Here is a 16,412-nt window from a genome sequence, read left to right on the forward strand (position 1 = left end):
GAGAGGTGAAAGATCTGCAGGTCTGGATGAGAAGAGAGTGGGGAGGGAGGAGTATTGCAAAGGCCTGTGTCTACACCTCTGTGTACAGCACCTGTGGGCGGGGGGGTGAATTCAGGCGTGGGTGGGAGCACTTGGCCAGGATGCTGGGAATGGGGCATGGGTAGGTAGACTTCCAGGGAGGAGTGCAGGTTGTTCCCTTTGTATTGCACATTGGTTTAGATGCTGGAGTTGCTCTTCTGGCTTTTTGGATCATGGAGGCTCTGGAGGCAGGAACAGCATTTCATATGCAGCAGACACCATTTCTCCTCTGCTTTGTTACTAAGAGCCCCAGTAGTCAGGATACCTTTATGTGCAGATGAGAACTGAAGCAGAGCTGTGGACAAGGAAGGGCACTGAAAGTATCATCTACAAGAGAGAAAAACTGGTCTAAGTTCTGTGGATAAATATTGTTCTTCCTACTTCAGTCAACACTCTGCAATCCCGTTTGTGTTTGAGCTAAATTATTATTTTTTAAAATAAACTTATATTCTTTCTCCTCTGTGGCAGTTCTCTGGTCTTGGTTTAATGTGAATCTGTGATTCTCATAACAGGAAGTTGTTCAAGCAAGATGGAAGTGCTTTTCCCTTCTCATTACTGCTGCTATGGTCTCCACATACCTCCATCAGCAATGTTTTAGCCTTTCTGCAGGCTTTCATGTAGTGCCTTCTCTCCTCTGTCTTCATGTGGCACACACCCATTCCCAAAGCACCTCCAAACCTGTGATGAAAGAAATCTGGAACAGATGCAAGTGCAGCCAATAGCTCAGAGAGCTGGTCACAGCAATGGGCCCTACAACACATTTAGAGAAGCAGCAGGCTCTCCCCATTTCAGTGTAAACAGACAATATCGTTGCCCTACTTGGGCCATGCTATGGAGTGATACCTAAGGTGTTTTTACTCACCCTGGACTCTAAGGCAAACCTTACTGGGGTGCAGTTGCACAACCTGCCCACAGCATTGTCTGTGCCCACTGCCAGTGGCCCACACTGAGGATCAAGGACTCTGCTCCATGCTCCCACTGGGGCCACTGCAGTGCTCCCAGTAGCTGGAGAGTAACCTCACTGCCACAGCTGCTGTCACTGGTGGTTCTAGCCTCTGCTCTTGCTTGCTGTCCCATGTGGGGTTTTTCCCAGACAAGAGATGCGTTTTTACTGCAACCTGTGAAACAATAGTTTGGCTGGGCTCCTGGGCTGCTCTAGGTTGGAATAGTGCCTGGCTCTGACTTGGGAGGTCTTCTGAGGCCAGGCAGTGCTGTCTTCCCTCCCTAACCCTCAGCTTGCAGAGGGGCTAAGATGAAGGTGACTTTGGATGACCTATCAACGTTGCTCTGTAGCAGCCCTTTGTGGCTTCATTCCCACTGAGCTGAGGATGTGGAGCCTTAGTCTCTAATGGCAGGAAGAGGGAGATCAGAGCAAGGTGCTGATAGATATTCGGGGGAAAGTGGGCATTGTAGATAAGTAATAGGAACACTGTCTGCCTGACACCTTTCTGTCTGCAAACTGAAATTAAGAGGTTGATGGGATTTGGGGTTTATTTTTAGATAAAAAAAGAGATATTGCCACAAATTTTCAGCATTCCTGCCTGTTTCCAGTTGCACTATAGTGACCTTGTTGTCCTCTCCTAGCAGATGAGTTTGGACAAGGGGGTGGAGGTGGGGCATTTTTTCATCTCTGAGGTGGAAGAAGGAGATCATTACTGCTGCCTACGTGAGAGTTTGGATGTTTAGATCAGGTTGAACATAGGAAGAGAGCTGGCAAACTTGTGGCTTGGTGACAATGTTGGATTGTTTTGAACTTGAAGAAGAAAGAGGGAGAAGACAAACACACTGTGTTTGCAAACTGGAGGCATCATGGCCTGATGAGGACAGAGACCTGCACGTGGCTTTGTTTGCAAGCAGAAGAGCAGACAGAAGTATTTGAGACCCAAGAGTCTGTGTGGACTTACAAAAATGTGAATCTATTTTCCTATGCTTCCTCCTTGCTATTCACAATTTCAGAAAGAAGCTCAAGCAAGCACCACATGCATCATTAGCATGTTGTCCCCTATCAGATATGCTCTTAACTTCTTGAATTTCTTATGGCTGCTTTCATTCCCAAAGCTATTGCAGAGTTAGGAGGCATTTCTACCCAGGGAGTCAAGTCTGTTTAAAAACGATTCCACAACTTGGTGGCAACTCTTTCTAGTGGAGTAAAGCATTAGCCTGCCCAAGGACCTTGTGAGTAAGAAGTGGACATTCCAAAAGCACCCCTGAAGTAAAGAGTCTTCCCTAGGAAAACCTGTGTACTGGCTTAGAAACTGTCAGGAGCCATTCTGTAAGTTATAAAGTAATTTTATAGAAGTATTTAAATAGACCCATTAAAGATGAAGGCTACTCTAGCTTTTTTATCTTATTTATGTCCTCTGTAAATCTTTTCCTAATAAACACACAGCTTTCTCTCTTTACTCTTCTCCTTTCTCTCTTTTCTCCTTGTTATTCTTTCAGTATTGAATACAGAAGAAAAGTATGACAAGGGCTCAAGCTAGTTATTAAGTTAAATTAGGAATAATGAGTAGCCTGTCACACAAATTAAAAGCCATGGTGGGGGAAGGGAGGTAGGTGAGCTTTATCCTTCATGCAGCTCTGCCTTCAGCTTGGTGCCTGATCCCTGGGCACGGTGCCGGCAGTTACTAAATGCCCTCCCTGTCATAGGTACTGAGACAGGCACGCAGGGCTGTGGTGTAACTTGGGAAATTAAAAAATTGAAACTGTGGTTTATGAGGCAGCAAGCAGGGAGCAAGCTCTTTTTCTGCCTTTTTTTTTCCTCTCTCCTTCCCCTCGAGGAAAAGTAGGACATGAGTCAATACCTTCCAGAAGACTGAAGAAGCCTCACCCAAGAGCTGCAACCCCAGCTGAGCTGTGCACAGGGCAAAGCTGCCTCCTGCCTCGGTGCCCTGCTGCCGGCAGGGCAGGGGCATCATGAGCAGGGTCCCGCAGCAGCCGCAGGGTGCAGCAGCACCCCCAGTCTCGCTGCTCAGCGCCATCTCCCTGCAAGGGCCCCGAGTGCAGCGGGAGGTGTCCGGGGCACGCTTGAGCCAGCTTTTCAGGTTCACCCGGCCCCACAGCTCCTCACCAAACTTCTCTGCGTGAGGCCCTGTGATTGGGAGCCGTCCTGGCTTGGAAACACCCTGGGTTTGCAAATGAATGTGTGTTCCAGGTGATGGCTGTGCAGCTCTGCCCAAACCCTGGGCTGGGGGCAGCTCCCCTGCTGGGAGCAGCTCCTTGTGGGGCATAGGGAGGGGGTGAAGCCACTCGCTGGCATGGCTCCTGTTATGACCCCTCTCCTCAGCCCAGTGCCAGCAACCGCGGTACTGCTGGAGCACACAGCGGGGCCTGGCACTGCCTTGGGGGCTGCTCCTCTGAAGGACTTTGCAACCAGCTCATAAACTACGGCTGCTCCAGCCCGGTGCTGGCTTTGGAAGGGTCCCCGCACACCCTGACAGCATCTCCATGGGAGAATCTAACCGTGGGCTGCCACAGCCACATCAATTCCTTATCTGGTTTTTCCAGCCTAGTAAGGTGGAGGCACCAAGCTGTGTCAACAAAATTAGGCTAATAAAGAGGAACTGTCTCCCTCTGCAGGTGAGTGTGAAATCGCTCCATCTGGCAGTGAAAAGACTAGAGAAGACGATCATTTTTACTTACCCACCGTTTAATGACACTAATCAAAGAGCACTTCTGTGGCAGGAACCCCTTCCCTTGGCCTGTGCATGGCTCAGCCCCAGCCTCTCATCTCTGCCCGTGGGTATCTCCCTCATGGCCCCCATGCACCTCTCTGATGCTCTTGAGACTGCGGGCAATGCTTTTCTCTGGTGCTTGCAGGTTACAAATATTTCCCACAGAGGAAGGCAAGGAGCCAAGCTCTGTGAGTCCCCAGAGCCCAGCCGTGGCCATTTGTCATTGAGAGCACTGTTGGAGCAAGCTAGTCCCTCTGTCCCCAGCAGGGCCTCCTTAGGGCTGTGTCATGGCAAATGGAACTGCACAGCAAGTCCTGAAGGCAGTGCAATGGAAAGCAGCTTTCTCCCAGGCACTCAGGTGAGGCATGATCTCAAAAACCAGAAATGCCCATGGTGCCTCCCAAGCTGTGGTTTTGGAAGGGCTTCCCAAATCCTTGTAAACACCAAGGAGACATTACACACCAGCCAGAAGCTGGGCACTATGCCTTCCAGGACAGCTAAGGGCAGCCAATTACTCCCAACAGCTAACAGATATATCAGGATACAAAAAGCTCCTCCCTTGTCTCTAAACCTTTTCCCTCTTTTTCAGGGACTGCTGCTAAGATGCTTCTCCCTCTCCAGCTGAGCTTATTTACCTCCATCAGGACCACTCTACCTGCTGCAATAAAAGACTCTGGGTGGGATGCAGCTGGGACCAGTTATTTTTCAGGTTCTTACATCTTCTCTCTGTGGTGTCCATAGTAGGAATGGTTGTGTAGCAATATTTTTAAGGAGAACTTTTCAATTATTGTTTGGTAAAACATCTGTACTAGTGCTATAGTAGTGATGCTATTAACTAACCTAATCCTGTCTCCTTTGAATTCAGTTTTAATGTTTCTATAAGGGAAGTTCTTCCAAGATCAAAGCATGTCCTGATGTAAAACTCAGCTATTTTAGTAAAAAGCTCTTTTATTAAAGAGCTTTGTAGAGTTGAGTTTTCTTCTGTTATTAGCAATCCTGGAAAACCAGAGGGATCCTGCTTGATTGTGAAGAGCTAAGTGTGGTTATAGTGATATGCAGAACTTGTAGTACAAGGGAAGTCAGTTTTGAGAAATAAAAGATAACAATGAAGGTTGGAGGAGTTATTGAAAACATAATGGTATGGTTCATGAGGGCAATGGCAGGCCCACATAGCTAACGTTTGCTTTGAGAAAAGTACACCAATAAACAGAAAAATAATATCCAAAGCATTCTTGAAAACAACACAGATTAGCCTCTTTATCTCACTGGGGAAAAAAGAAAAAAACCACAACATTACATATTCTGCAAATGGGAAACTCCATATTATGCCAACAGAGTTCAACAGATGCTTTAGATGGAGTTGAACTTCAGTGCCCTTCCTGTAAAGCTTTGGGTAAGGTCATCTGTCAGATCAGGCAGTGGTAACGCTGGATTTTGGGCTCTAGGCAGGAAAGTATTAAAGGCTATGCCCTGAATCACCAATTATCTGCATGGATTGTCACTAAGAATAGTCTTTTTAAAAGCTAAACTAACTGAGAAGGAAGGCTGAATGGCTAATTTTCATTAAAACTAAACAGGTAAGAAGCTAAAGGCCTTGGCAAGGATAAAAGACAAAACTGGTAAAAGTTGATGTTAAAAGCTCTGCCTGTAGTTTGGGTTACGAAGTGGGGAGGAGCTGAAGAAACAGCTGCAGGCCTTTTGGGCAGCTCAGAGACACCTTTGGCAGTTGGGTATTTGGATTACATCCCATCCACCTTCTGTCAGGACTGCCCAGCAGCAAAAGAAGTGAGCACCTGTACTGTAAGAATCTGGGTCTGATCAGGGAAGTTGCATTACAGTAAGTTTTGTAACAAATTGGTTGGAAAAAACTCAAATGCCGAAAGAGGCATGAAGACTCTTCTCCTTGCAGGTCATACCTTGCTAACCAATGAGTCCTCTAAATGTATCAGTTCAGAGCTGGGTAGAGGAGTATGAGTTTTCATTATCAGGACTTTCCAAAGATATTTCAAAAGGAGTTCTGCAAAAAGAGGCACATAACTGGTGGTGGCAATCCAAGCTTTACTGGGGATCAAATTAATCTCAAGGCAGAACCAAGTAGAATGAATGCTGATTAGTTTAGTGTTGTTAAAAGGCAGAAACAAGCACTTTCTGCAGGAATAGCATTTTAGTCCCACTTCTGTAGCCAGGGCATTGCACAAAGCAAAGTGCTGAGCTTTGGTTTTGTGGTCTCAATGTCATCTGGGATTGGCAAATTTACCTGGACTCTGCAGTCTTGATAGACTTCAACCAGAGGAAAGACATTGTTTTCTGCATGTCTGGTGTTGGTCTAACTTCTGCTGACTATGACAACAGATGATTCAACTGGGGACTGGAGTACAGGAATGATTAAGTGGAGAGGGTCCACCATAAAGCCGTTGGCAAAGTCTGGCTGTGAATGACCCTTGAGCAATTTTGCTTATTTTAGCAAAGCAGAAGGGGCTTTGTATTTTTGAGAATGCAGCGTGGAGAGTTTTACACACTATGATCAGTGTAGGCAACAGCTCAGATCAGCAATTTCGTCAATTCAATAATGTTGTTATTGTGCTGTGGTTTATTTTACTCTGATTTAAGGCACAGGACCAGTTCTGGTTGAGAAATACTGAATGTTTGTACAAAGTCTCTCTCTAATGAACACTTCAGAAAACACAAGCAGGTGTGTGCATGAATGCTTGTTGGTGTTCTTAAACTCTGCCTGAGCTTTGAGACTTCTGTGATAAAGGCATAACTGATTGGGTTGTTCAAAGGACACCTTTGATCTTAACCAGAACTCATCCAATGGGGTTTTTTTACATGCATCGGTTCAAGAACTTGTTAGTTAAACTAGTCTCTGCCTCTAAATTTTCAATTGTGAAAACAGACACTGATGAATGAAATTAGCATATTCTCTGCTAATCTCAGGTTTTCTGGATTCTGTATATGTATCCAACTATTGTTTTCCAAACAAAGCTTAAAGACCTAACTCCAGGCAAAAGCCCAGCTGCCCACCCAAGTACCTGTTTTAATCAATGTTTCCAAACACCAGTGGGCCTACTTACAGGCTTTAGAGAGCAGAAGGGTTTGTAAATGATAGGGTTTTGACAAAAGAGCTGCTTAGAGGTGATTTGCACCATGAATGTTTTACATGGGATTTGTAACCCTTAGCTTAGAGTTGATAGCATTCTCATGAACGGTCATTGCAGATTATGACATCTTTGGGTTAATAGCTCCTGATGTCACCACCATTTTGTTTACCCCTTAGGATGTTTAACCCTTAGGCCCTTTGTTATTTTTTATTTGAAGATCTTTCAAAGTGGTTAGAGCAACTAGGTCAGAGAGCAAGAAATAACTTGGCCACTAGTAAGGACTCCAAGTGGTCCCTTCTGAGAGGTCTCATATTCCCATTCAGTGCATCTGCTTTGAGGTTCTTTTCATGCTTGGAAAACGCTGTCTTGCATGGCAGAGGGAAGGCAGACACATCTAGTGTGTTCCCCAGATGGCAGCTTTAAAAAGGGACACTACTTTGTCTTGCTCTATGCAATATTGTTCTCAAATGCCGAAATTTCTTGATCATCACACACATCCTTGAGAAGGACCATGCCCAGACACTGTACAGTGAAGGTTTGATACAGATACAAGGGCTGCTGATGATGGCTGTATCTTGCTAGGGTAGGAAGAAGAGGTGCTATTGCTGAACTGTGTCTCTTAATGGCCTCTAGTCAAACATCATGCAGGAAGCTGCAAGGAAGGATTGATTCCTCTGATACTGTGCAGTTGTTAAACCCCAAATTATTTGTACCAGCCTGCTTGGGTGACTCTTGCAAGGCAATGAAGCTCATCTGAGGCTGGAGAAGTGGAAGGAATACAGGGACTGCTTGCAAACAGCAGGGGATCCTCTCTTCACCCTGGGCCCGAGGGCATGTTTCTCCAGGAGAGGACAGCTAACACCTCCAGAGAGTCAGGGAGAAGCACAGCAAACCTCCTGCCTGCTCTTGCTTTTGGGTCTCTGTTCAGGAGGTGATGCCTCCCTGCACTTTTGCAGTGTTCGTTCCCCTCTAATGGCCAAAGATCTGAGAGCCCCTTGGTGGAGACCTTGGTGTCACAGGCCGTGGTTGCTGGTGGCAAAGGGTGCCCTGTGCTGGCAGACCCGTGAGGCATCGAGCCTCAGGTCCAGGCATGCTCACCATTACCCGGCACTGGGATGGGGTCTCCTGCAGCTCTGATTGCTGGTGTTTATCCCTGTATTCCCTTACATCTCCAAAGGAATGCACCTGTGCCATGGTGGCTGAGAGAAAGGATTATAGCTAAACTTAACAAAGCAAGGCAGTGCAGGCAAATCGGTAAATCTGCACAGGTCTTAGTCCTCCCTGAGTCAGAATCTCCTGCCTACCTCCTGACAGAAGCTCTTTGCCTCTTACACTGCAACTCTTCCTTCTTCTTGGAGCAAGTGATGCTAACTACCTGCGTTTTACCCAAGCCAGCTATTAATAATCTTCTGCAGATTGGTTGTTAAGAGGTCTCAATCTATGCAAAAACGTGTGTGTTTGTGTGCTTGAGGCTTTGGTTTTCAAATAGCAATGCTATTTTTTGTGCTGCATTACTTGCTGTTGCCCTTTCTAAAGAAAAGCTTTTCAGAGCTGTCCACATATGAAGTGTAAGAAAATGTAAATAATCTCATTTTGCATCAGCTTTTGTACTAGGGGTTATCATAGAATGGTTTGGTTTGGAAGGGACGCAAACATCATCCAGTCCTAAACCCCCTGAAATGAGTAGGTACATCTTTAAGTAAATCAGCTTACTGAGAGCCCCACTCAGCTTTGAATGTTTTGAGAGACAGGACATCTACCATCTTTCTGCACAATTTGTTCCACTGTTTCACCACTTGTGTAGGCTTAAGTTTTGTGTAAGCCTAACAGCTCAGGGTAACTCCCCCAGCACTTTATGTCAAGCTCTTTGCTGCAATGTGTGTTAAAACTAGGCTGCTTTCCAAAGTTAGGGAATCAATCAGGAGAGAATGTTTGTTTCCTTATCTTTACCATTTTTTCTTCCTATTAAACCTAATTGAAACAAACTGATACATGTAAAATCATGCCTTACCTGCCATGCCACTTCTGTTGGTGTCGAAGGAGTTAAAAGATACTGTGATTAAGAACACAAAGATTGTTCTCTGTTTTCATAGTGTGGTCAGTCTGGTGAAAAAGCTGCCCTGGGAGGGCCCATATATGAAGTCATATTCTCTGCAGTCAAGAGGGTCGTATGGAATCAGGTTGTTATCCTAAGCTTTCATGAAAGCTTGCAGGGCTTGTGCAAGGAGATTCCTCCACGGATTTCACTGCTCTGATGTGTAAATCACAAGCAACAATCACAGACAGTACAGCAAACTTATTTGGAGGTGGTTATGTGCAATAGCCTTGTCTCCTGGGCAAAAAAAACCCTCTCTGTCCTCTGCACTGGTGAGGCAGTGTAACTCAGACCAGCAAGGCCCAGCCTGGGTGAGGCTGACTCTGTCTGTACTCTTGTCCTGCAGAATGTCAGGGGCCTCATATTTAAGGGCAATCTGAACTGGCAAATTATACCTGGAACTATTTTTTTTTTTCATCAACAACTCTGCCTACTTATTTCCCTGTCCCCACCTATGTGGATCAGGCAGGTAGTTGGTGGCAGTACAGTGACAGTCAGCAAGCCAACAGGCACTGGGAGACTGGTGGCCACATTGCCTCTGGCCCCTGCAGTTATAATGTTTTGCCCCATTCTAGTTATTGTAGCTGCTCTCTTGACTCCTGTCACTGTGTTTAAGTCCTACAGACCTCTCTGTGTCATCTTTTTTGTGTCACTTGCTATGGAAGTGGTTGATCTGTGAGGCTAGGGAGCTGTAAATTCTTGCTGTCCTTTATCTTTCCTGAAGTTTTGGTTTTGTTGATTTGTAGTATTCTTAGAAAAGAGATTATGCACTCTTTCTTTCTAGAAATCACTTTCTGCACTTTGTACCAGGATTTGGCATGTTACTCATTCTGAATGGTGCCTGCAGTCTTTCACATACATCTTCATTCTCTCAAGTCTTGAGAGGAGGCAAATGTGCTATCTACCACTAAAGGAGTCTATTTGTTGTTTACTGTTCTGTTACAGGAAATTAATTTTAACACTTGGGATACAAAATTAGATATTTTTGCAAAAATCCATTTTCTTATACTTTTGACCACAGAGCAAATAAGATGTAGGTGATGCTCAGTCACCACATCAGGAAGTAGTTCTCTCTCTACATGTATTTTGGTGAAAAAGTGAATCTTTACCAGAAAACAAAAACTCTTTTTGAAAATAGCAATTTAATCTTTAAGTGAGAATTTGATCTATTTGAGTCTACCTCAAAGAAGAATCAATTCTGGAATGCTGTAGAAGCAGTCTAATGGGACCCAGCTCTCCATAAGGATCCACAATGTTATTTCTTGGTCCTCACAAAATGGTTCTTTCTCTTTGAGGTCCTACCTAGCCATTTTGGGCTCAGAATAAAGGCATGGAGGCTTCTGTTCCATAGGGTCTCTGTCTCCTTCCCACTCAGTTAGAGGACAGAAGAATGAAGTGCTCCCCTCCCACTGAATCAGGACTGCAGCCCTGATGTTCCTGCTGTGTGTGAAGTGTTTCTGGGGCTCCACTTCCTCACCTGCAGTGGCTGAGCTCTGTGCAATTCACTGTAATGTGTGAAAATAAGCTCATCTGTTCATTTACATGTTGCTCTGATGTCTATATTGCATGTCAGTGCTAAAGCCTTCTGAGTCCAGCAATGTTTCTGAGCAGTGCCAGTGACCAGGCACTGGGCTTGGCACTCTCTGTGTGCTAATCCACCCAGATTCAGGAGGGCAGACAGATGTATTGACAGCAGGGAGAAAAGAGGATAACAAGGATGTCACAACTGCATCTGGATTGTGCAGGTGAGCTTTCAGGCTGTGACAAAGCCTGCCTTATTAAGCAAGAAATGTTTGCCAGAGGATGGTAAGAACCTCATCCCTGCTATCTGCTTCTGTTCTTTACATGTGTTGTTCTTGTTCCCATCTGCCAAGGAGACACTTGGGGAGGGCTGCCAGCTGCTTGCTCAGATGGTACCAAAGAGCTGCAGTGTCATGAGCTCCTCCTGTAACTATACATGCCACCACCTAAGGGATGGATGGACAGACCTGCCCTAGGAGAGGCATTGTTCTCGTTCATGTGGCATGAAAGTTTCAAAATGAAAACTTTACTGAACCTTAAACTAGATTAGGAATAAGAAGTAATGCCAATATCAGGATGTTTTCTACTCAGCTAATCCAACTCATCCTTGCCTCTCTCAACAGATATTTAAAGGTTTTTTCTCTTCTCATATGGTGTCTTGTGTAAAGGAGGCCTTGTTTAACGGTTGCTAAAGCATAGGTCAAAAAAGCAGGTGTTTTTTACTTGTAGTGCCTCAAACAGCTAACAACTGTACTCCATCTAAGAACAGTGAATCCACAGACAATATGCAGGCAAAGAAGTCAGCAACACTGAAACCATTGTCAAGAGCATGGAGAGGGATAAATTTATAAGGTTCCCAATGTGGCTTTGCTGTTGAATAATGAGACTGAACATTGACTTGTATGCATTAGAAGTGCAAAAAGTTTGTGTTACTGTGCTGTCTCTTCTCTGCTCTTGCCCTTGGCTTTATTGGTGGTCGCACCTGTTCTTGTGGTGTGCAGAAGCCCTTGCAACAGATGAAAGTTTCCTCCAGCATGTACTCAAATATTCTGCCTGGTGATGCTACTGCCCAAAGTAGGTGATGAAAGAGGAAAGACAAGTGACCTAGGAATGGAGACTGCACAATCCCTGACCTACAGTCTTCTGGAAGGGGAAGGACATCCTTGGTGCTGGAAACACTAGGGTGAGAGGTGTGCAAGGCACAGTGGGAGTTCATGCTATGTACAGAGTGTTTTAGGGAAAACACTCTGTGGGGTATGGTACTCTATGGGGTATGGTAAAACCACTGCTGCTGACACATGCAAGCTGAACTTTCCACAGATACACGCAAGTGCTCTGCAAAATGGAAAGTGTAAGTCGGGGTGGTGCAAAAATCGCCAAGGGGTTTTAATTCCTACATGTCAAATTCTTTCCTGATTTTCTCACACTACTCCATTGTCAAATACAGAGAAAATTGGGGATGCCCAATCCCTAGAAGAGTTCAAGGCCTGGCCGGATAAGGCTTTGGGCAGCTTGGTGTGGTGAAAGATGTCCGTCCCTATGACAAAGGGCTGGAATTAGATATCTTTGAGGTCCCTTTCAAACCAAAGCATTCTACAATCCTATGAAATGTCTCACCCAGGCAAATGTTCCCCTGTTTGAAGAGGCAGCAGTTAGGCAGATGATTTGTGCACAGGCACAGTGATGCCTGCGTGAAGCAAACCCCTTCCAAGTCTGTGAGCTTTGCAGGGTGCAGATGTTGCACCTGTGTAAAGACATGACACCTGGGAGAGACACCAAGATGAGTGACCTGAGGGTACAATAAGATATGCTGCATTCAGGGGATTTTGACTGTGCTGGAGCCATTTTCAGCTGCAGGAACTTCAGTAGGAGGTTATCCAGAACCCATCTAGTTTCCAGCAGCAGCCAGATACTTCTGTCTATGGTGAAGAAGGCACAACAGCTAACTGCAGTCCGGGTAATGGAATTTCTGCCGGCTGCTGGTGACAATGTTGGAATCACCTTGCCCATCTGCTGAGGGATGAGCTGGGCTGGACGGGGAACGGCAGGACCTCCCGCTCAGCCTGACTGGGTGAGCAGAGCCTCCTCCTCCTTACCCACGACAAGGAGCGGGAGGCTGCCGGTCCCGCCTCCCGCCGCGGTGTGATGTTGGGGCGGAGCGCGTTCCCGGGACTATATCCACCGTGAGGCGTGCGGGAGTGCCTCGTTTCGGGTCGCTCCCGGGGATGCTGACTATGGAAGCGAACATTGACCTGTCGGAGCTGCAGCCGCTGGGGGAGTATGACTTCGAGAAGAACTTTAATCACCGGGCAGCCAGGAAATGGATGGAGGAGAACTGGTGAGAGGAGAGGAGGTTGCTGACCTGGTGCATTCCAGACCCTGGGTAGCCCAATCGGCTCCTGCTGCTTTTAGCAGAACAAGTGTGAGGATCTTCATTTCCGAGGAGGAGAAGATGGGGGGTCTCTGGTTGCTTACCTGAGGCTGTGGAGGATGGGGTGCAGCAGTTGATGTGGCAGAGCAAACAGTGGTGCAGGTGGGGCTGCAGCTTGTAGGGAGATGGGGATGTGCAAGAGGGCAAAAAGCACCCACGGATGGCCACTGCAGCCCTTGCGCTGGCAAACAGGGTACTCAGCCCTGCCATGCTGCACTAAAGCCTTGGAATGTGTGGGATATAACACAAGGCACTTGAGGCTCCAGCTTACATGAAACTGCCTGTACAGTCTCACGTGTAAAGGGATAAGATGCATTGATGTGTTTGCTTTGCATCCTGCCCACAGGCTACCGGAACCTGCCTCATCCCACCAAGGTCCTGTGGAAATCTCCATGGTGTAGCAGTTCACTTTATTTTGTGCAGTCCTTAGGGTTCTTGCTTGCTCACTGTCAGGGCAGGCTTTCTTGTGACCAAACCCAACTTTAACATGAGAATGGGAGATCTTTTGTTTCTTGTGAGTGTGCGAGTACTTTGCCAGGGCTACAGAAGTCTGGCTAAAAATAGGTCAGTTTGGGTCTTTTCCTGACTGTTCCCTCTTCTCTACTTGCAGGCAAAAGTCTTTAACTATTTCTGTTATTTATTTGATCCTGATCTTTGGAATCCAACATTTCATGAAGGAGCGGAGGCCCTTCAAACTGCGTGGACCACTGATCCTGTGGTCCTTCAGTCTGTCTTTGTTCAGGTAAGAGCCTTTGTTAAATCTGGAGACAGCTGTAGACCCTTCCTCAGAACTGGATTGATGGAAAGTTCTGGTTATCCACTACAACACTAGGCTACATAAAATTTTTCCTCTTGAAGGCACTTTCTAACTAGGGGAGTGACCTGCTTATACAAGTCATTTATTTCTCACCAGAAATACTCCAGCAAGAATGAGTTGCAAAAGGATCTCTGGGAAGAGTACTTGAAAATCATTAGTGGGTAGATTTGAATGTGAAGCCTGCAAGAGCAGACATCTTCCCTCATTCAAAGGGTGTTTGCCAATTGCAAGTTTGATTTGAGGTCTATTTCTCTTTAAAATTTAGATTTCTTTCTCTTCCCCTACCCACCGCCCCCCCCCCCCCCACTACCCCATTTCTTTAATACTGTTGTGTAAGAGGTGGAGAAAATTCTGCTGCACTCACAGAAGCACAAAAGATTAAACTAAAATGTGTTTTCAAACTGTCCTGTCTTATTGAATAGGTTTCCTGCAGTAGCCATGAAAATGTTTCAGCCTGTGCCCTGTATTCAAACTAGCATATGTCAATCTTAGAAAATTCCTCTCATCTGCACAACTTTTTCTCTCTGTTTGGTGGGACAGAGAAAAACTCAACTACTGCCTCTGTAACTCCAATTGGCTTTGACAAGGTCAAAGGGACATTGGTTGTCCTCTGTCAGGGCATAGTTTAGCAGTGGTGTGTAAAAGCACAAGTTGCGGAAGAGGGGAGGTCAGGGGATAGCTGTTCATGCTCTGTTCAGAGACAAACTTGTGCTAATGAAACAGGCTGATAACAAGGAAAAAGTGGTATTTCTTCTCATAAGCTGTAGGAGTTGCCTGCCACAGGAGGTTATAAACGCTCCCTGTCCTCTGGGCCCATGTCAAAAGGCAGGACATCAGGAAAATTGTCCTCCATTTCTCATCAGTGGGGCAACTTTCGCTCAAGTGCCTCTTCAAGCGGTGGAAGCAGGGGGTGTTTCCCTGAGGGGAGCACTCTATCGTGCTGCTTTGTCTTGCAGGAATAGGTTTTAAATCCTGGCTAAAACTTGTTAGGAAGTCTAAGAAGGCAAAGGTTTGTTTAAATGTCTCTGAGATTGCCCTGAGCATCAAGATGGAGTCAACTAAATATTCATGGGTGCAGAGCTCTCAGGGGCTATGTTGAGGCCCTGGGCACAGTGTTCAGCTCTCCTCTGGTTTTCTTGCAGTCTCGTGGCAGCCTGTCGGATCTGGAAGCAGTTGGCCTTCCTTGTCCTTACCAAGGGATTTAAGCAATCAGTGTGTAGTCAATCTTTTTATGTCCACCCTGTTTCCAAGCTTTGGATATATCTATTTGGTCTGAGCAAATTTGTTGAAATGGGTGAGTTTGAAACTTCTCCTTATCCTGTGTGTTTATAATTGCTTTGCTTTTACAAGCAGATTTTCTTTTACAGGTCTCTGTCCAAATGTTACGTGGAGAAAAGGGTTGCTTGTTGCTTAGCCTTAGCAAGAACTCGTGTTCTTGCTCCCTATTGTTCGACTGGGATGATATGCTTGCTCTCCAGGGGGCTGCAGCCTGATGTTACTGTTCGAGTCTGATCCCCAGGCCAGTGCCTGGACTAGGCAATTCTGCACTGGAACAGCCATGGCAAGGGGGCAGCAGACAGGCAGGGAGGGCTGGGCTTTCCACACAGCTTTCATAAAAAGAAGTAAAGAAGAGCCAGTTGGAAATGAAGTGCAGGTAGATCTGGGAAAGCAAGCCTGGGGCAAGGGGTTCTTATATTCCAAGCATGCCAGAAGATAGAATGCCTAAATGGTCCTCTTCAATACAGATTATATCAATGGGAACCTAGGCTTTGGTGGGATCAAACCACATAATGGCTTCAGCATTGAAGCTTGCTTGGTCTGTTTCATGTGAAAACTTGTGCAACTGCTGTGCTTTCACCTGACTAATGATATACCTGTTCCCCAACCCCAGGTGACACTCTGTTCATTGTTCTCCGGAAAAAGAAGCTCATCTTCCTGCACTGGTACCACCACATTTTCACAATGATCTTATCCTGGTATGGCTATAAGACGATGGTAGCTGGGGCAGGATGGAGCACAGCCCTAAACCTCAGTATCCATGTTGTGATGTATTTCTACTACAGTGTGGCAGCCATGGGCATCCGGGTACCTAGCTCCATCACCATGCTAATTACCACTTCACAGATTGTGCAGATTATTGGATATGTAGTAATGAACATCTTTATCTTTTTCTGGAAGGATGATAAGTTCTGTCAGTATACCTGGCCACTGCTTCTCCTTTCATCGGGCTTCTATACCAGTTTATTGGTCCTCTTCTCCAACTTCTTCGTGAAAACTTACCTGAGTAACACCCAGAAATCAAAGCGGAATTGAAACCAAGGGATGGAAGAAGAGATCGGGATGGAAGTGGGGAGAGAGGGAGAGAAAAAGGGGAAATTTTTTGCTTCTGTCTGGAGCCTAAGTGCCTGATGGGATGGGTGTGATGGGGTTTAGGAAGAGATCACTGTGGGTAACAGCCTTCAGAGTAACTTGCACATTGGCCATTGGTGTATCTGCCTTGCAGTGGGTGGCATGCCAGAGTGAGGTGCAGGTCGTGGCAGGCTGGTAACAGGAGAAAGGGGAAGAGGCTGGGGTCTGGAAACCTCAGGGTTGAGGTTCTGCTTTTCCTTCTTTGCATCACTTGGGTTTGCCTTGTGCCTCACTTCCTTTCTGGGGGACTGATAGAATCCTGCATGCACCAAGACACTCCTTGGAA

The 16,412-nt window shown here is 46.1% G+C and overlaps 1 protein-coding gene across 1 annotated transcript; it reads left to right on the forward strand.

The window, feature by feature from the left end:
* The first annotated feature begins 12,694 nt into the window (after positions 1-12,694).
* ELOVL3 (ELOVL fatty acid elongase 3) lies at positions 12,695-16,030 on the forward strand. Its single transcript, XM_058029680.1, has 4 exons — positions 12,695-12,807; positions 13,511-13,642; positions 14,860-15,011; positions 15,609-16,030. Exons 1-4 carry the CDS (start codon positions 12,695-12,697, stop codon positions 16,028-16,030), a joined length of 819 nt encoding a protein of 272 aa, XP_057885663.1.
* Positions 16,031-16,412: the final 382 nt, after the last annotated feature.

This window comes from Melospiza georgiana, chromosome 8, assembly GCF_028018845.1.
Source record: "Melospiza georgiana isolate bMelGeo1 chromosome 8, bMelGeo1.pri, whole genome shotgun sequence".
Taxonomy (NCBI): domain Eukaryota; kingdom Metazoa; phylum Chordata; class Aves; order Passeriformes; family Passerellidae; genus Melospiza; species Melospiza georgiana.